The 14963-nt window shown below is 49.6% G+C and overlaps 1 protein-coding gene across 2 annotated transcripts in view; it reads left to right on the top strand.

Moving 5' to 3' along the window:
- Positions 1 to 14963, top strand: part of LOC127055762 (ADAMTS-like protein 2) — a 46367-nt gene that overhangs the window by 23811 nt on the left and 7593 nt on the right. For both annotated transcript variants that reach the window (XM_050963083.1, XM_050963082.1), the window contains exons 7-15: positions 6318 to 6398; positions 7661 to 7836; positions 8164 to 8605; positions 8817 to 9252; positions 9698 to 9804; positions 11076 to 11202; positions 12776 to 12989; positions 13746 to 13901; positions 14427 to 14597. In XM_050963083.1, coding sequence (XP_050819040.1) covers positions 6318 to 6398; positions 7661 to 7836; positions 8164 to 8605; positions 8817 to 9252; positions 9698 to 9804; positions 11076 to 11202; positions 12776 to 12989; positions 13746 to 13901; positions 14427 to 14597 — 1910 coding nt within the window. The remainder of the gene's footprint in view (positions 1 to 6317; positions 6399 to 7660; positions 7837 to 8163; positions 8606 to 8816; positions 9253 to 9697; positions 9805 to 11075; positions 11203 to 12775; positions 12990 to 13745; positions 13902 to 14426; positions 14598 to 14963) is intronic.

The following is a 14963-nucleotide window of genomic DNA, read 5'->3' as shown; positions in this document are numbered from 1 at the left end:
ATGATGGTATTTTGTCTATTCAGCTTAATCAGCAGAGGAAACTGGTTTGGTTTGCTGTATGATAAGTTAGTGAGATCTTCCTCCATCTCTTTATGATGTGAAGCAGCTGGGGTCCTATATATGTCTATTGATCTCAGCATCTTGCGCAAGCCAGATGATGTTAGGAGTTCAATGCACTTTCTTTTATCTCTGCTCTCAGTTGATTTTGCATTTGGATGTTAATCTTGTATGAGGAGGGCAGGGCCAGCCCACAACATTTTGGCACCTGAGGCGGGGAGCTCAAATGATGCCCCTATGTCCCCTCGCTTGGGGCAAAACTTTGAAAGGTCTCAATTCTGCCGTCTTTCTATTCTACTCCCCTCATGGAACAGCTCTGCTACCTACCCCAATAAAGGAGAACTAACAACTTAAAATGCCTTGTTCAAAAATTTTAAGTAACACTTAACTTTCAAACGCCTGAACAGCAAATGTAAATTTTCTTGTCTGCATAGTAAACACTGGCATTTTTATCTGTTTGAATAATCAAAGTGCTGCTTTCTGTGCCTTCTTGGTTGCAAAGATTTGAACTGCTTCCTGCTGAAGGTCCACAGTCTGGGCCAGCTCATGCTCTGTTGAGATGGTTGCAAGGCCGACCAGCCTTTCCTGTGTCCTTGTGGAGCATAGATGTGGTTTTATTAACTTCAGCTTGAAGAAGCTGCGTTCTCCACTGGCAACTGTTACAGGAAGTGTTAGAAGTATGCGCAGAGCAACAAAAGCATGTGGAAAGAGAGTGGTCATCTTATTTGTGCACATATATTCCAGAACAGCCTTTGGAGTTGATCCTGCTGAAATGTATCTTGAAAGGGCTTTCAGTTCATCACCTAAATCACTTGCATCAATATCGCACATGTCATCATGTGTCAACACTGTCTCTAGTGCCCTGCATTGCTGGTGTAGGTCTTCTTCAGGTATAGTGAGGTGTTTTGGAATATCATACAATATCCCAAATATACTGCTGTGTTTCTTGAGCTGCATTAAACATCCTTCAATTGACTGTATTGCACAATCTAGCACCTGGTTAAAGAATTCAACTTTGAATTGTTGTTTGGGGTCTCTTATGGGATTATCCCATGCCTCGTAATCAAAATGTCTTCTTCTTCAGTGACTCTTGTATTCTTGAATGGGTGGGAAAATAGCTTCAGTGTGAAGTTCCTCTGCCAACTTCCGTGCACTCTTTAGAACGTTTTGAAATCCCTCATCTGACTGGTAAGACTGTAGGTATGACTTTGCTTTGTCCCGTTGTTCCATTGCTCCAGATATATCAAGGTCAACACCTTGGATTCTCTTGCTTACAACATTTATTTCAAACAATACGCCATGCCACAACACTAAACCACACAGAAATTTGAAGTTATGTATGTTTCTGGTGATTCCATTTCCCTCTGCCACTGTTCTCCCATGAACTGTTTCTGTCATAGCATTATCTTCCATAATGGCAACTATGGCATCATCTATCTTCCCAATTTGGTGTTTGATAGGCTTTATCGCCTCACTTTGACTTCCCCATCATATTGCACTCAGTAGTTTCATTGTCAGAGAGGACGTTCCCAGATGTCGCGTCAAAATTTGCCATCGATGAGTTGATGCAGAGAAAAATACATAAATGCTTTGAATTACATTAAAAATCCAGCAGCCTCACTAGAAGTTGATGCTGCATCACCAACCATGAAGTTCAATGAATGAGAACTGCATGGACAAAAAAAACTCGAGGGTTTAACTCTCGGATCCATGTCTGCACTCCTCTGTTCTTTCCTCTCATGTTGGCACCATTATTGTAGCTCTGACCTCTCATGTCAGCTATTGCAATTCCCGTATCTTCCAGCTTTTAAGAAGAACATTTGTCATACCAGCTCTTGTAGTATCAATGTCAGTAAAGTCTAGAAAATGCTCTCTGACAGTCACCGTTGCAGGGACATTTTCACTAGGTTCTGTTGTTGTTACAAAACGCACCATTAAAGTAATTTGTTCCATATAGCTGATGTCAGGTGTGCAGTCCAGAATAACAAGGTAATATCTTGCTGACTTCATATCTGCCACAATCTTCTGCTTGACTTTTGTTGCCAGTAACTGTCTGATCTCATTTTGAATTGTTTTTCCAAGGTAGTGGTGTGTGTACATTTCTTGAGTGGTGACTCTTATTAGATACGCCTGGAGTACAGCATCAAACTCAGCCATCAGCTCCACAATTTTAAGGAAGTTTCCGTTGTTTGGCACATACAGCTAACCTGAAGTGCCACGCAGTGCTAGGTTTTGGGTAGCAAGCATTCTCACAATGGAAATGAGCCTTTTCAGAACATTTTGCCAGAGACTCTGATGCAATCTTCTCTTGATGCTGATCATCCATGGTGGCCTTTAACCTTAATCTCATCTCAAGCTCTTTCCACCTATGGAAAGCTCTCTGGTGATTTGCTGCCTTCTCATGGCATGTCAGATTTCTAGCCAGATTTTTCCTGTAGAACCCAATATGGCTGGAACATTAGACTGGAAGAGTTTGCAACAAAAATAGTATGCAGCATTCTGGGTTTTTGAGTATATAAGCCATGTCCTCTCCACTTTGTCACCACTACTGTCATGTCAATAATGTGTTGGATGGAAACTTCTATTTTCATTGTCTTTGGGGAACATGAAGTTTTTCACTTGCTGTGGCCCATGCAGTACAAGGAAGTCCCTCAGCCTACTGCTCAAGTGGGTCCACAGTCCTGGATCATCTAGATTTAAGGAACTAAACTCATCAGCAGCTGTTTCTTGCGCCTCCACTACACTCTTCTCTGATCTACACTTTTCTTCAGGAATGTGCATGCTTACATCCATTTGAGATGGAGATATGGATGCTGCAGTAGCTGCTAGGTCACCTGCACTCTGACTAACTGGAAGATCAGGCATCTCCTCACCACTCACATCCTCACTGGGGCCGGAAGGCTAGCCACAAACATTTGTGTCTATGTATCTCAGGAGAGCTCCTTCCTGCTTAGATAGAAAAGCTTCCTTTGCTTGCTTTCTTTTTCTGAATGCTGCCCCAAAGGGCGTTTTCTTCTTTCACTCATGACTGCTGTTCTGTGCCAGCTATAGTGGCTCTCAACACTCAGTTGAAGGGGACAAATAAGCAGGCTGGTCACAGGACCTGAGTGAGGGAAGATATCAGCATCTTAAGGGCCTAACTGGCTCCTACTACTTCAGTTGACTGTTCTCCTCAAGTGGGTTCAGGGAAGCAGCAGGAAACCAGAAGCTCCCTGAGAAGCTGGTGTTAATCAGTCCAGGCTCCTGGGGGTGCTGGAGAGGTACATAAGAGGCTCCTCCTCTCTCTCCCTGCAGCTCCTGCTGCTTTCTGTTATTCCCTCTCACCTTTTCTCCTGCCTGCCTGTTATGTCTCTTGTGCCCTCCTTCCTCCAGCACAGCACTCCACCATCTCTGTGCATCTAGAGCAGAGAGAATACATATGCACCAGCAGCAGACACAATTTTCTACACTCTGGGTCCTAGTGCCTGCCTCCCCCATCTAGCACCTGAGGTGGCCGCCTCAGTTTGCCTCATGGTAAGGCCAGCCCTGGAGGAGGGTCACTACATTTGTAAATGTGTGCTGCTGTTCTTGATGACAGCAATCGTTCTCTTGTACTCTCCAGGCCGATAGGCTGCAGAGGGGATAAGTGTTCTCTGAAATGTGGTCCTCCCTCAGGCCCTATAACTTCCCTCACTTCTACTCCTCTCCATATCCCCAGTCTTCCCCCCTCACAGAATGATGGGATTGTTGAGTGGTAGAGCAACACTGTGATGCACTGATAACCAGAGAATACTGATTGTAGGGCTTTCTGGGACACCTACTCACTCTACTTGATGGTAATTCCACTAGACTGCAGCACCCCCTATTGGATACAGCCCTGTTGTAACTGCACCCAGTGCTCTTCACAGCTCTGGCAGTTCGTTCTCCTTTTCTGTGGGAAGAGGAAAACATTGAACAAGGAGAATTTTTTATTTGGTGGCTTTCCTTTCCCAGGAAAACCTACCAGCTCTGAATAAACCCAACTCCAAAATCCACTTCATTGCTTTTAAATGTGACCTCCAGAGGATTGGGTTTATGTCCATTTGTGCTGCTTTAGGATGGATAAAGAAAGCCTGAAACAGTTTTCAAAAATAAGTATTACTTTCTGGGTTGGTTTGTTTGTTTTAAAAATATCAGGATTGTCACATCTGGTCCTCCGCGCATTCTTGGGGACTTATACGGTGAGCTCTCACTTGTTAACTGAAGGGGCAAGGTAGAACAAGATGCGGGAGGTAATATCTTTTATTGGACCAACTTCTGTTGGTGAGAAAGACAAACTTTTGACCTTACACAGAGCTCTTCTTCAGGTCTGGGAAACTTAATTAGGCCATATCTACACTAGCAAACTTACAGCAGCACAGCTGCACTGCTATAAGATCTCTCATGTAGCCGCTCTGTGCCGACGGGCGAGAGCTCTCCACTTGACATAGTTAAATCGCCCCCAATGAGCGGCGGGAGCTATGTTGGCTGGAGAAGCTCTCCCGCCAACAGAGTGCTGTCAGGAGAGGGATAGCTCAGTGGTTTGAGCATTAGCCTGCTAAACCCAGGGTTGTGAGTTCAATCCTTGAGGGGGCGATTTGGGGATTGGTTCTGCTTTGAGCAGGGGGTTGGACTAGATGATCTCTTGAGGTGCCTTCCAACCCTAATAATCTATGATTCTATAAGCGCTTACGCTAGTGAAACTTATGTCACTCAGAGGGGTGGTTTTTCCACAACCTTGAGTGACATAAGCCAACTTAAATGGTAGTGTAGAAATAGCTTTAGAGTGTGTCAGCTAAATACGAGTGGAACAGATTGTTTAGCATGAGTAGTTAACACGTATTTCAAGGGGGCCTTCAGGATGAAGTGGCCTAGTAACATCTCTCCAGTCATAGGGAGTAAAGGAAGGAAGGGGGAGCAACTGTGGGGGTTGTTAGTGGATTATAGTGTGTTGTAATAAGCCATAGATCCATTGTCTCTATGGGATGAGGTGGAAGCCGGCAGTTGATTTTTAACAAATGTGTGTCTTAGACATCTGAGTTCAAAAAGTGTTAACAACAACAACAACAACAAAACAAAAAAAGAGGCCAAAAAATGTGACTAAAACTCTTCCCCACACAATTGCTCATCTTGCATTTGTTGTTATTTTTACTGTTTAGACTGCAGTAGCAAAGATTCTGCTGCTGCCCTTAGAGTGAGACTTACACAATCTTTTGTCTTTTGCGATACCATCATTTCACTAGGTCTCCAGGCCCCATAGAGTTTTGCATGGTAGAGAAGACCCACATTTCTAATGTCAAATACCATCTGATAAAACCCTTCTTTACCCAGCATTAAAAAATTGGCTTGCGCATTTGCTTGTAGTTTTCTCCTCCCTTTGCAGGTTACCTTTCACTCTCCTTCAAGGGGAAACTATCAGGATGAGCTCTGCAGCCCTTGATCTCTAGGTTGCTAGTTCAGATCCGACCTTGGGTAGTAGTTAGGCCTTTATCTTTTTGGATTTGTGGATCTATTGGGTGGCATGACTCCCTCAGGCACCCAAAACCGATACCTTCTTCCTGCCCCTGAATTTGACTCGGGACTCAGATGAACTCCTGAGGTCTGCAGGAGCTCAACCTCAACAAAGCAGGCTGGGATTTAAAAAAAAAAAAAAAAAAAAGAATTATTGACTGTAAACAAACACACCCAAAGGGGGAGTTGGAACAAGACCCCTTCTTCTGGAGCTAAAAGAGTAATTCTGCAGTGTGCCCGCTGTTGCAGGGCACCACCCCCTTCCTGCATGGACACAGAGCCAACTTGCTGCCGCTGGCTACTCCCGTTGGAACATAATAAAAGCCCATTGACCTCTCCCAGGTGTGTCAACCCCTAATGTTAAAAAGCATGAATCAGGCTCACCAAAAATCATGAGATTGGCTTTAAAATCCTGGGATTATGTAAAAATCATAGATGTGGCATCTTTTTATTTGCCTTCTGCTTTTTGAGCCTTTAGGATGCACCAGGGTCACATGTTGAAGCTTTCTCCACAGCCACAAGGGCTGGAAACTTACTTTTTCTTAAAGAATGAAGGCAGAGCTCATCCCATCTCCACTTGACTCCAGGAGCTGGGGCTTTAAGGACAACAATAATATCACGAGACTCATGACAAAACCATTGGCAGTGCTGCAGTGCCCTCACTGAGCCACCTGTGAGGCTGGAGCAGCCTGAGTCTGAGTCTCTCTCCCGCATTGGGTTTCCCTACCCTTTGTTCTGTTCCCACTCCCCAGGCTATGTGTTCATCACAAACATCCCTGCCGGTGCCACGGACATTCTCATCATTGAGCGCCGGAAGACTGAGAACATCCTGGGTAAGCCACAGAAAAGCATGGTGTGAATAGCACGTCACCACCGCCAGAAGTTGGGGCATCGGCTGTGCACCTGAAAATGGTGCGCAGAGGACAGGCCCTGACAGCAAAGGAAGGCAGGAGCGAAAGCTCAAGGGGAGCCTGCTGGAGGCCCTGTGCATGACCATAGCCAGGCTGGGGCAGGTAAAGTCACACCGGAGCAGGGAAGGTGCTGGGGAGCAGCTTTAAGTGGGTGTGAGCCCCATAGGAAGGGTCTGATTTGGAAACAGGAATCCCCAGCACCTTGCTGCATTGACTCCTGCCCTGCCATTTCTGACCCTCTCGGAGAGGAGGGTGCAGGAACAGTGGGGGGGAGCCAAAGGCAGCATGGCTCCAGAGTGAGTGGGAAGCAGCAGGGCGGGGCCAGCACACTGGGCAGCTGAACCAGGATTCTCAGGGAGCCCACTTGACTTCCCTGCACCCTTTCTAGCTGCACTTCGGGATTCCTCTAGAACCCCTGCCCCATCCCTTACGTGATAACTGTACCCCTCTGGCAGGTGTTTCCATAGGAGGGATGGATACAGCCTTTATGAAATAAATGATGAATAAGACCATCTGTGATCCTCTCTCACCTGGAACGATCCATTCAGTTTAGGAGGTCACACACTCCTTTGTGTTGGATCTTTGCTTTCTGGATGGGTCGCAGCTGGTGTGTTATTTCTGGTGCTTTCAGAAAGCAAAGGGCTGAGAGAGCTGACTGGAATGAGGCTGTTAGGGGACCACAGATAACATGACCAGCCCTGCCTCCATTGTAATTCACTTGACTAAAGCCAGGCTCACACTGCAACACTGGATCCAAACAGCCCTGAATTTGTGGGGTGAGGGTTAGAAAGTAGATATCGGTCAGAATCGTGGGTTTCGCCCAACTTTTGGGCTAAACAAACCCAGCTCCATGGAGGTGAAATTTCTATATATTTAGCCGCTGTGCCATTGAACCACCATCTTTTCTTTAATGTTGCACGTTCACTCTGCCTCACACACTGCTGTGGGGTCAAGCGTTCTGGAATAGAAACGTGACATACTGTAGTGTGAGCTCAGGTCACCCTCAACTTGGTATCCTGTCCCTCAGGGCAGCGACACACGGAGCACAAGACAGTGTCATCCTCTAGGTGATTTTCCTTGGCCAAGGAGTACTTCTCCATACAAGTCAGCATGGGCTGCTCTTGGCCTCTTTTCCTTGAAGTCTGCTTGGAGTTAAGTCTCCTGTCCCTCTCCTCTGTTTGCAGCACTGGCGGATGAATCTGGGCACTTCTTCTTCAACGGAAACTCAGCCATTGACAATCCCCAGAACTTCCGGGTGGCTGGCACGGTGTTCAAGTACCGCCGCCCTTCCAACCTGCACGCGGATGGCCTGGAGTACATCATTGCCCAGGGCCCCACCAATCAGTCTCTGAATGCCATGGTACATAAGGAGCTAAAGATCAGGGTGCTTCCCTGGCGGTCTCCTTTCTGAGCCCAAAGACCACAGGTGCCCTGTAGGCAAGGGAATTTTGAACTTTCCCATAGCTGGGGCTCCTGCCTCATTCCCTGTAGCAATGCCTTCTGGGAGAGGCTGAGTTGTGCCATTCCTGGGGGGTCTTGTCTGGCCATCACGGGTACATTGTCTCTTCTGTGTTCATCACAAAGCACTTACTGTCCAGGTCAGGTTTCAGGGTGTGAGTCATGTGTTTCTGATCCATTAGACATGATCCAGGCAAATGAGCTAACAGGGTTTTTGTTTTCTCCCCAGTACTATAACTTCAATGGGAAAATGCCCCATATAACATATGACTACACTGTGCCACACGTGCCCTCGGCAGCTCTCCGAACAGCTGCCCCTGCTCTTGAGGCACCTCTCTACCTTCATCTACCAGACTCCAGCCCCAAACATCCAGCCCCAGTCCCAGCAGACTCTGGGACTGTGCATGATTTCAATGCCACTTGGCTGTCTCTCTCCTCGGACGATGTCAGTGACCGGTTCCCACCTGGGGAAGAGCATGGAGACCTGAGCTTCAACAGCCAGGACTTCTTCCAGAGTAACTCCACCACTCAGGCCGGGCCCTGGGGCTGGGAAGAGAGGGAAGAGGAAGGAGAGAAGTTTGGCTTCCAGATCAGACAAGTCTACCATGCAAATGGAGCGGGCAAGGAGGAGGAGGAGGAGGCAGCGGCAGTAGGTGGAGAAACAGATTTGGGTTTGTTTGTTTTCTTGGCTACCTCGTGGTTGGGTAACTGAGGTGCTCGTTAAGGGTGGGACTTACAGAAGCACTCAGCATTGGCCCACCTCTGCTCTCATCGAAGCCAGTGGGCACTGTACCAACTGGGTGGATGGGGGAGGTGGTGATCCAGAGGGGGAGGTTACTTTAGCCTCTATGGGCTCATTAATGCCCCTGCATTTTCCTTTAGCCCCCAGCTTAAATCAGATTTCCATCAGCACAGCCATGCCCTACAGCGTGATGAGGCCCGAGCTTCCAGAGAGCAGTGGGATTGGGGCAGCCAGGTTCCAGCTCTTCAGGAGATTGTGCCACCGGGACCCACAAAACGCTGCCTTTTGCAGGGAACTGCAGTACCTGGCTGCCAAGATGGGCTGGAAGAACTCAACCGCGAGGCTGTGGAATGAGCTGGTGGCCGGATGGCCAGAAGGGCTGCGCAAAGGGCCTGCCAATATGAACTTGCTGGAGAGCACGAAGACCAAGGCTTATGCAGAGAGCCAGGAGGAGGCAGCTAACTACAGTATGATTACAAGTGTGCAGAACCCCCTGCTGGGTTCCAACTCAAGCCTCCACACTGCCCTCGGGAATAGCCATCCGGCAGAACCCCTTCAAGCCCCTGGCCCTGAAAGGTGAGATGCAGCCGGGTTCCTGAGGGAAGACAGGATGCCGTTTATCCTGGGAGGACTGATCATCCCATTCGCATGGTAGCTTCAGGGTTCTCCATGTGGGTTTCCCCTCTCTGACTCCTCTGTTGTTATGGTGATGGGGACGAAACAAAGCCAGCAGCGTGTGTCAGTCCATCACAGACTCCCAGAACACATTCCATAGTGCCTCTGCTCCTCCAAAGGGGCTTGGTCACCTCCTACGTGATCACTCACTCACAAAAGTGATCCACCAGCCATAGGAGATCTTCCCATGCAACCTGATACATGCAAGCCTGCGGGGGAGCAGTAAGAAAAAGAAGCAGAGCCACTGGGTTCCCTCTCCATCCCCTGGAGTACCTGGGGAAGGCTTCCACTATCCGTCACTCATTGCATCCCAAACTAATCTCATTTCTGCTCCTCTCCTCTGCAGCAACGAGTTTGATGTGAGCCCCCTGGGCCATGATGACATCAGCCTGGCCGACATGTACCGGTGGAAGGTCTCCGCCTATGCTCCCTGCAGCTCCACATGCACTTCAGGTAGGTTTGGTCTGGGAGACTGGATGGCTTCGCAGGACTGGAAATGAAATGTAGAGCACTTCACCTGAAGTTCCCCAGGTATAGTCCAGCCCAGCAACCAGAAGCTGTTGTTATTTGAAAGTGGTTTGGTGGCCTCTGAAATAACTTGGTGTCTTCAAGCCAGTTCCTAGTGGAGAAGCATCCACATCCCTAAAGCCCCCGCATCCATTGGCACTAGTTCACACCCCTGTGGGCAATCTCAGCTGCTGGGAATGGCAAGTGAGCTCTCCTTCCCCTGTCTGGGCCAGGGCTGAGGCACATGGCTAGGGCAGGATGGTGAAAGCTTGCACTGCTGCTGCCTGTGCTGTCCTTTGTGCATGAGTCAATAGAGGAATCAATTCTCTAGGGTGGGCAAGTGCCTTTCACCAGCACTAAATCCGCTTCAAATGTAAATGAAGGATCTGCCTACACCACGAACAAGGGTTAACGTATACACAGGCACAGCTCCTGTACCCCAGCCAAAGGTGCATGGGAAAGAGCTGCAGGGGAAGAACCTGGGCATGTAGTATGTGATCTTATGGGTCACAGGAGCTCCTGTTTCATTGAGGAGCTATATAATTACCCTCACTGGGAGGTGGGTGAATGTTTCTGTGCTTGGGGTGAGCCTTTTAAAACTTGTAATAAGCCAACAAGAAGAACCAGAGCCCAGCTGAATAGTAGATTCACACTTGGAAATAGTGACGTCCCTTGATGTGAATAGCTCAAAGCTGGGCTCCAACTCTTGCCAGTTGGTTTCATGCTGGTGGGGTGACTGGAGGGGCTAAAGTATATTTGGTGGGGGAAGGGAGCTGGTACATTCAAGACCTGCTAGTTTGCGGAGTACTTCTTGACACGGCTGAAGCTCCTGGAGCGTGGTGTCAGAGTAAGCGTTGATACTTCAGAAGATGGGAGCTTTATTTAAGTTTCAGCATCCTTTTGCCTTAATGAAGTGAGGCTAGGAGTAAAGGATCTGGGAAGAGGTGGGTGGAAAGCAACCCATTAGTAGCATCGGGCTGTCTTTGGCACCGGTAAACTGTGCTATGGAGTGTTAGTTCTGGTCTTGGCTGGTGTCCTGCTGGCCTCATCATGTGGGGCTTGATCTTTGCAGTTCTCTTCTGGATAATGATCCAGTCGAATATCTGTATTTTTATCATGGCACTAAAGGCTCAGATACATAGGTACCATGTAATAGATGGAGCGAGAAGTGGTTTGTTGGATAGCAGGCACTAAGAGAGATTCCTGGTGCCCGGTAGGCATCAGCATCTCCTATGCCATGTGTGTCCGGTACGATGGAGTGGAAGTAGAGGAAGTGTACTGTGATGCCCTGACCCGCCCAGAACCCACTCATGAGTTCTGCACAGGGAGAGAATGCCAGCCCAGGTAAGTGATGATATTCAAGCCTTGACCTCTCTCTCAGAAAGACACCCAATCAGCCAAGGATACAGCCATAGATGGGCATGCACAGCAGGAAACCGAGCTAGGTGGGAGCTGGCAAAGAATTCATAGTCAAAATAATGTATAGGATGCCAACAACCAACAGAGAAGGAGGCGCCCAATGCACACCCATGGTTTCAGGTGGGTTTGTACCCAGCACGGCTCAGCCATGCTTCTGCTGCTGCTAGTTAGACTCGTGCTAGCTCCATGAGCGCCAGTGTGAGTCTGTGCACATGAGCAGGGGTATCACCCCAGCTTGCAGTGCAGACAGAACCTAAATCAGGGGAAAAGAGATGGAGAAAGCATGTGAGAGAAGAGGGGGTGGACATAGGTGGGATTTCTGTGTCCTGTAGCTGATCCCACTCAATAGCTCTGACACTGGGTGTCACTTAACACCCACAATGCAGAGTATTAGAAAGAGGTGGCTGCAATGATACAGCAGAGCAAGGAATGACCCTGGAAATGCTTAGGCCATGGGTTTGCGTCAGCTCAGTTTGTTGGGCCGGGTTCATTGCTTTACAGCAGACTGGAATATCCGCCAGTTTCTGTTTAAAGGTGGCCTAACATGTTGTACAAGTCAGGATAAAACCCCCCAGGACATTTCTATTCATAGGCAGGGCCAGACGCATTAGGTGTATTTTACAAGCTTGGGGCTAGAGAGAGCAATTCAACAACCTGCCCTGAGGACGGGGTGGCCCACAGCTGCACTGCCCCAGGAACTCCAGAGACTGAGTGGTATCTCTGTCGCATTGTCTCCCTGTCCCTCTCCCACCTTACTCTGATGGGGGAATAAGTTACTGCACCTCCTTTGCATGGAGCAACTCACTCCCCCCCGGTGCACCTACGCTGACTGGTGGATGCAGAGCCAGGGCTCCCCCAACTCCCCAGCCTTCTCCCCCTGCTCCCACCCAGTGGCTTACAGTGGGTGAGTAGTCCCTGCGCTCCCCACTAAAGTCAGTCACAGTCTGAGCAAGGCTCTTACTTTCCTGCTGACTCAGACAAACACTGTGACCGCCTAGCCCTCTGTGTATGGGGATCATGCTGCTCCCGGAAATATGCGGCCACCTCTGTGCTAGAAGGGGGCAGCCTTGAAACAGCACACAGCAGCCCTGTGCAACAGAGTAAGGCATAGCGCAAAGGACAGAGTACCCAGCTGAAAGGCCTCAGTAATGCTAGGCAGCAGAGCAGTTGGACACTGGGGACACAGGTGTTAACCCCTTATGCTTGTGAAAGGACCATGGAGTGTAGTTTTTAAGGCCCATGTGCAATCAGGTCTCTGTGCTGCATGTGGGAGACCAACGAGCAACTGCTAGTTAATTACAGGGTGGTAATTGTCCTATAGAGTCGTCACTTTAATGGGAGACACATGGGCACTGGGAATTCCCATGTACTCAGGAAGATGAAAGGAGCCCACCAGTGATCTGTATCAGATACCTCCTGTCTCTGATGTCTGTGGCCCTCAGGGTGCCTTGTTCTGACCTGTGCTTTGTCTTCTCTCCCCTTGCTAACCCACCTGGAGGTGGGAGACCAGCCGCTGGAGCGAGTGCTCCAGGACCTGTGGGGAGGGCTACCAGTACCGGACCGTGCGCTGTTGGAAGATGCTGGCTCCAGGTTTTGACAGCTCTGTTTATGACGAGCTGTGTGAGTCTGCCGGGCTGGCCAGGCCTATGGAGAGGAAAGCGTGCAAGAACAAGGCGTGTGGGCCCCTGTGGGAGCTCTCTGAGTGGTCAGAGGTATGGAGTGCAGTGGCCTACCCCATAGGTCATGTTATACTGGGGAGTGGCCCATGACCAGAGGAAAACTGCCTTCAGCAAGTAGATTCGTTCCTACCTGTAGTGCTGAGGAGGTCTCTGAGTAGTTTGAGGCACAGTAATTAGGCATCACGGGGAAGCTAGCCTTGTTCTTGTCCATCTTTTTCCTGTTCTAACACAATCCAGGGGCATGGAGTCTGCTACCTCTTCTGCTGTCTTGTATAACAATTTGCATTTTTATAGGATCATCTCAGTGAATTTAGCAACAGGGCACCCCTGCAAGACTACCACCCCCCATCCCCCACATTTTACAGCTCAGGAAACTGAGGTACCGAGAAGCTAAGCCCCATGCTTTCAGAAGAGGTCACTGATTTTTGGTGGTCAACTCAACACGCCTTGGGCCTGGTTTGTAGACGTGCCAGGCCCCAGCACTTCTGGTTTGCTGGTGGGAGCTGAATGCACTCAGAGGCTCTGAAAATCAAGCCCAAGGTGACTCACGCTGGGCACCCAAAACTTGGGGGCATTTGGGTGAAGTGACTTGCCTGCAGCCACCCAGCAGCAGAGCTGGGACTAGAACTCCAGTATTTTGATTCCCCCGCTACTGCTTTAGCCACAGGACCAGTCTTCCCTTCTCACCAGCACTCACTTCAGTCTAGGGAAGAAAAATGCATCTTTTCTCTCTCCCCCCACCCAATCTCTTGTCCCCTCACTGACACAGTTTGGTGTCTTGTGCTACAGTGCTCTGCTCGATGCAGCAGTCAGGGGATGATGAAGAGGGAGGTACGCTGCTCAGTAGAGCCAGGCTTCTGCGATGAGGCCCTGAAGCCTGTCAGTGAGAAGGAGTGCACAGGCCCACCCTGTGACCGGCGCTGGATTGCCTCTGACTGGGGACCGGTGAGTCCAGGCCAGCTGCTTTTTCTCTTTCCCTGGCCTGAATGGACGTGGAGATGGAATCCACCCTGCCACCCGTTAGAGTAGATTGTGGGACCAGAATCCACCTCACACGCAGAGCAGATTACGGGTCCGGAATTCCTCCCCCTGGAGCGGATTACGGGATTATCGCCCACGCAGACAGTTTACATTGTACACTAGTGGCTGAGGTGTTTTTGCTCAGACTTTTAACAAACATTCCCCTCCAGGCACAAATGGAGCCTGGAAAAGGTCAGCTCAAAAGTTTGGGACCATTATGAGTACCTGTAAACAAGGGATTAGAAAGGAAGCTACTGCGTCTCCTGAGCTAAGGAGGCTGTGCTGAGGCCCTCAGCCCTTAACCACAGCGTGTCAGCATCAGAGCTAGGACCAGAACTCCCATCTCCTGCCTCCCACTCCCTTACTCTGTCCACTCAACCGTGCTCCCTCCACTCCTGCCAATGCTGTTCAGTGACTGGCATGTTGACGTGCCCTTTATTTCTCCAAAAGTGCTCAGGTTCGTGTGGCAAGGGGCGGATGAGCCGCTTTGTCGTGTGTCGCAACCTGGAGGGGAAGGTGATCTCGGATTCTCAGTGTGACCCGGCTGTCAAGCCTCTGGCTATCTACCCCTGTGGGGACAAGAACTGCCCTGCACACTGGGTGGAGCAGGAATGGGACCAGGTAAGCCTGGAGTGGCCTCACTTCAACCTGCCTGCTGTTTGGAGTGGCTGACTCCAGACATCTGGCCCCCTCAGGGGGAGAAAAGGGGTCTGTGGGCCTTGGGTAGCCAACATGGCTGTTCTACAAGCACAGTGGGCCTGTGTGTCAGCACTGAGCGGCTGGGAGAAGGCAGTGAGGCGGGGTGAGCTTCCGGGAGGGAGAGCATTTGGGGCCCACGGAAGGATCAAATCACAAGCTCTGGGGAAGCTGAGAATCCAGGGGAATGGTCCCTGGGGAGGAGAGGGAGTGCTGTCCCCTTGGGGGGTGATGGCTGGGGGCAGGAGCAGCACACAGGAGTGAGGGACATAATGAACCAGTGCCTGGTGG

Source organism: Gopherus flavomarginatus, chromosome 7 (genome assembly GCF_025201925.1).
Source record: "Gopherus flavomarginatus isolate rGopFla2 chromosome 7, rGopFla2.mat.asm, whole genome shotgun sequence".
Taxonomy (NCBI): domain Eukaryota; kingdom Metazoa; phylum Chordata; order Testudines; family Testudinidae; genus Gopherus; species Gopherus flavomarginatus.
Note: the sequence above shows the minus strand (reverse complement) of the source record. Positions and strands in the feature narration are given on the sequence as shown.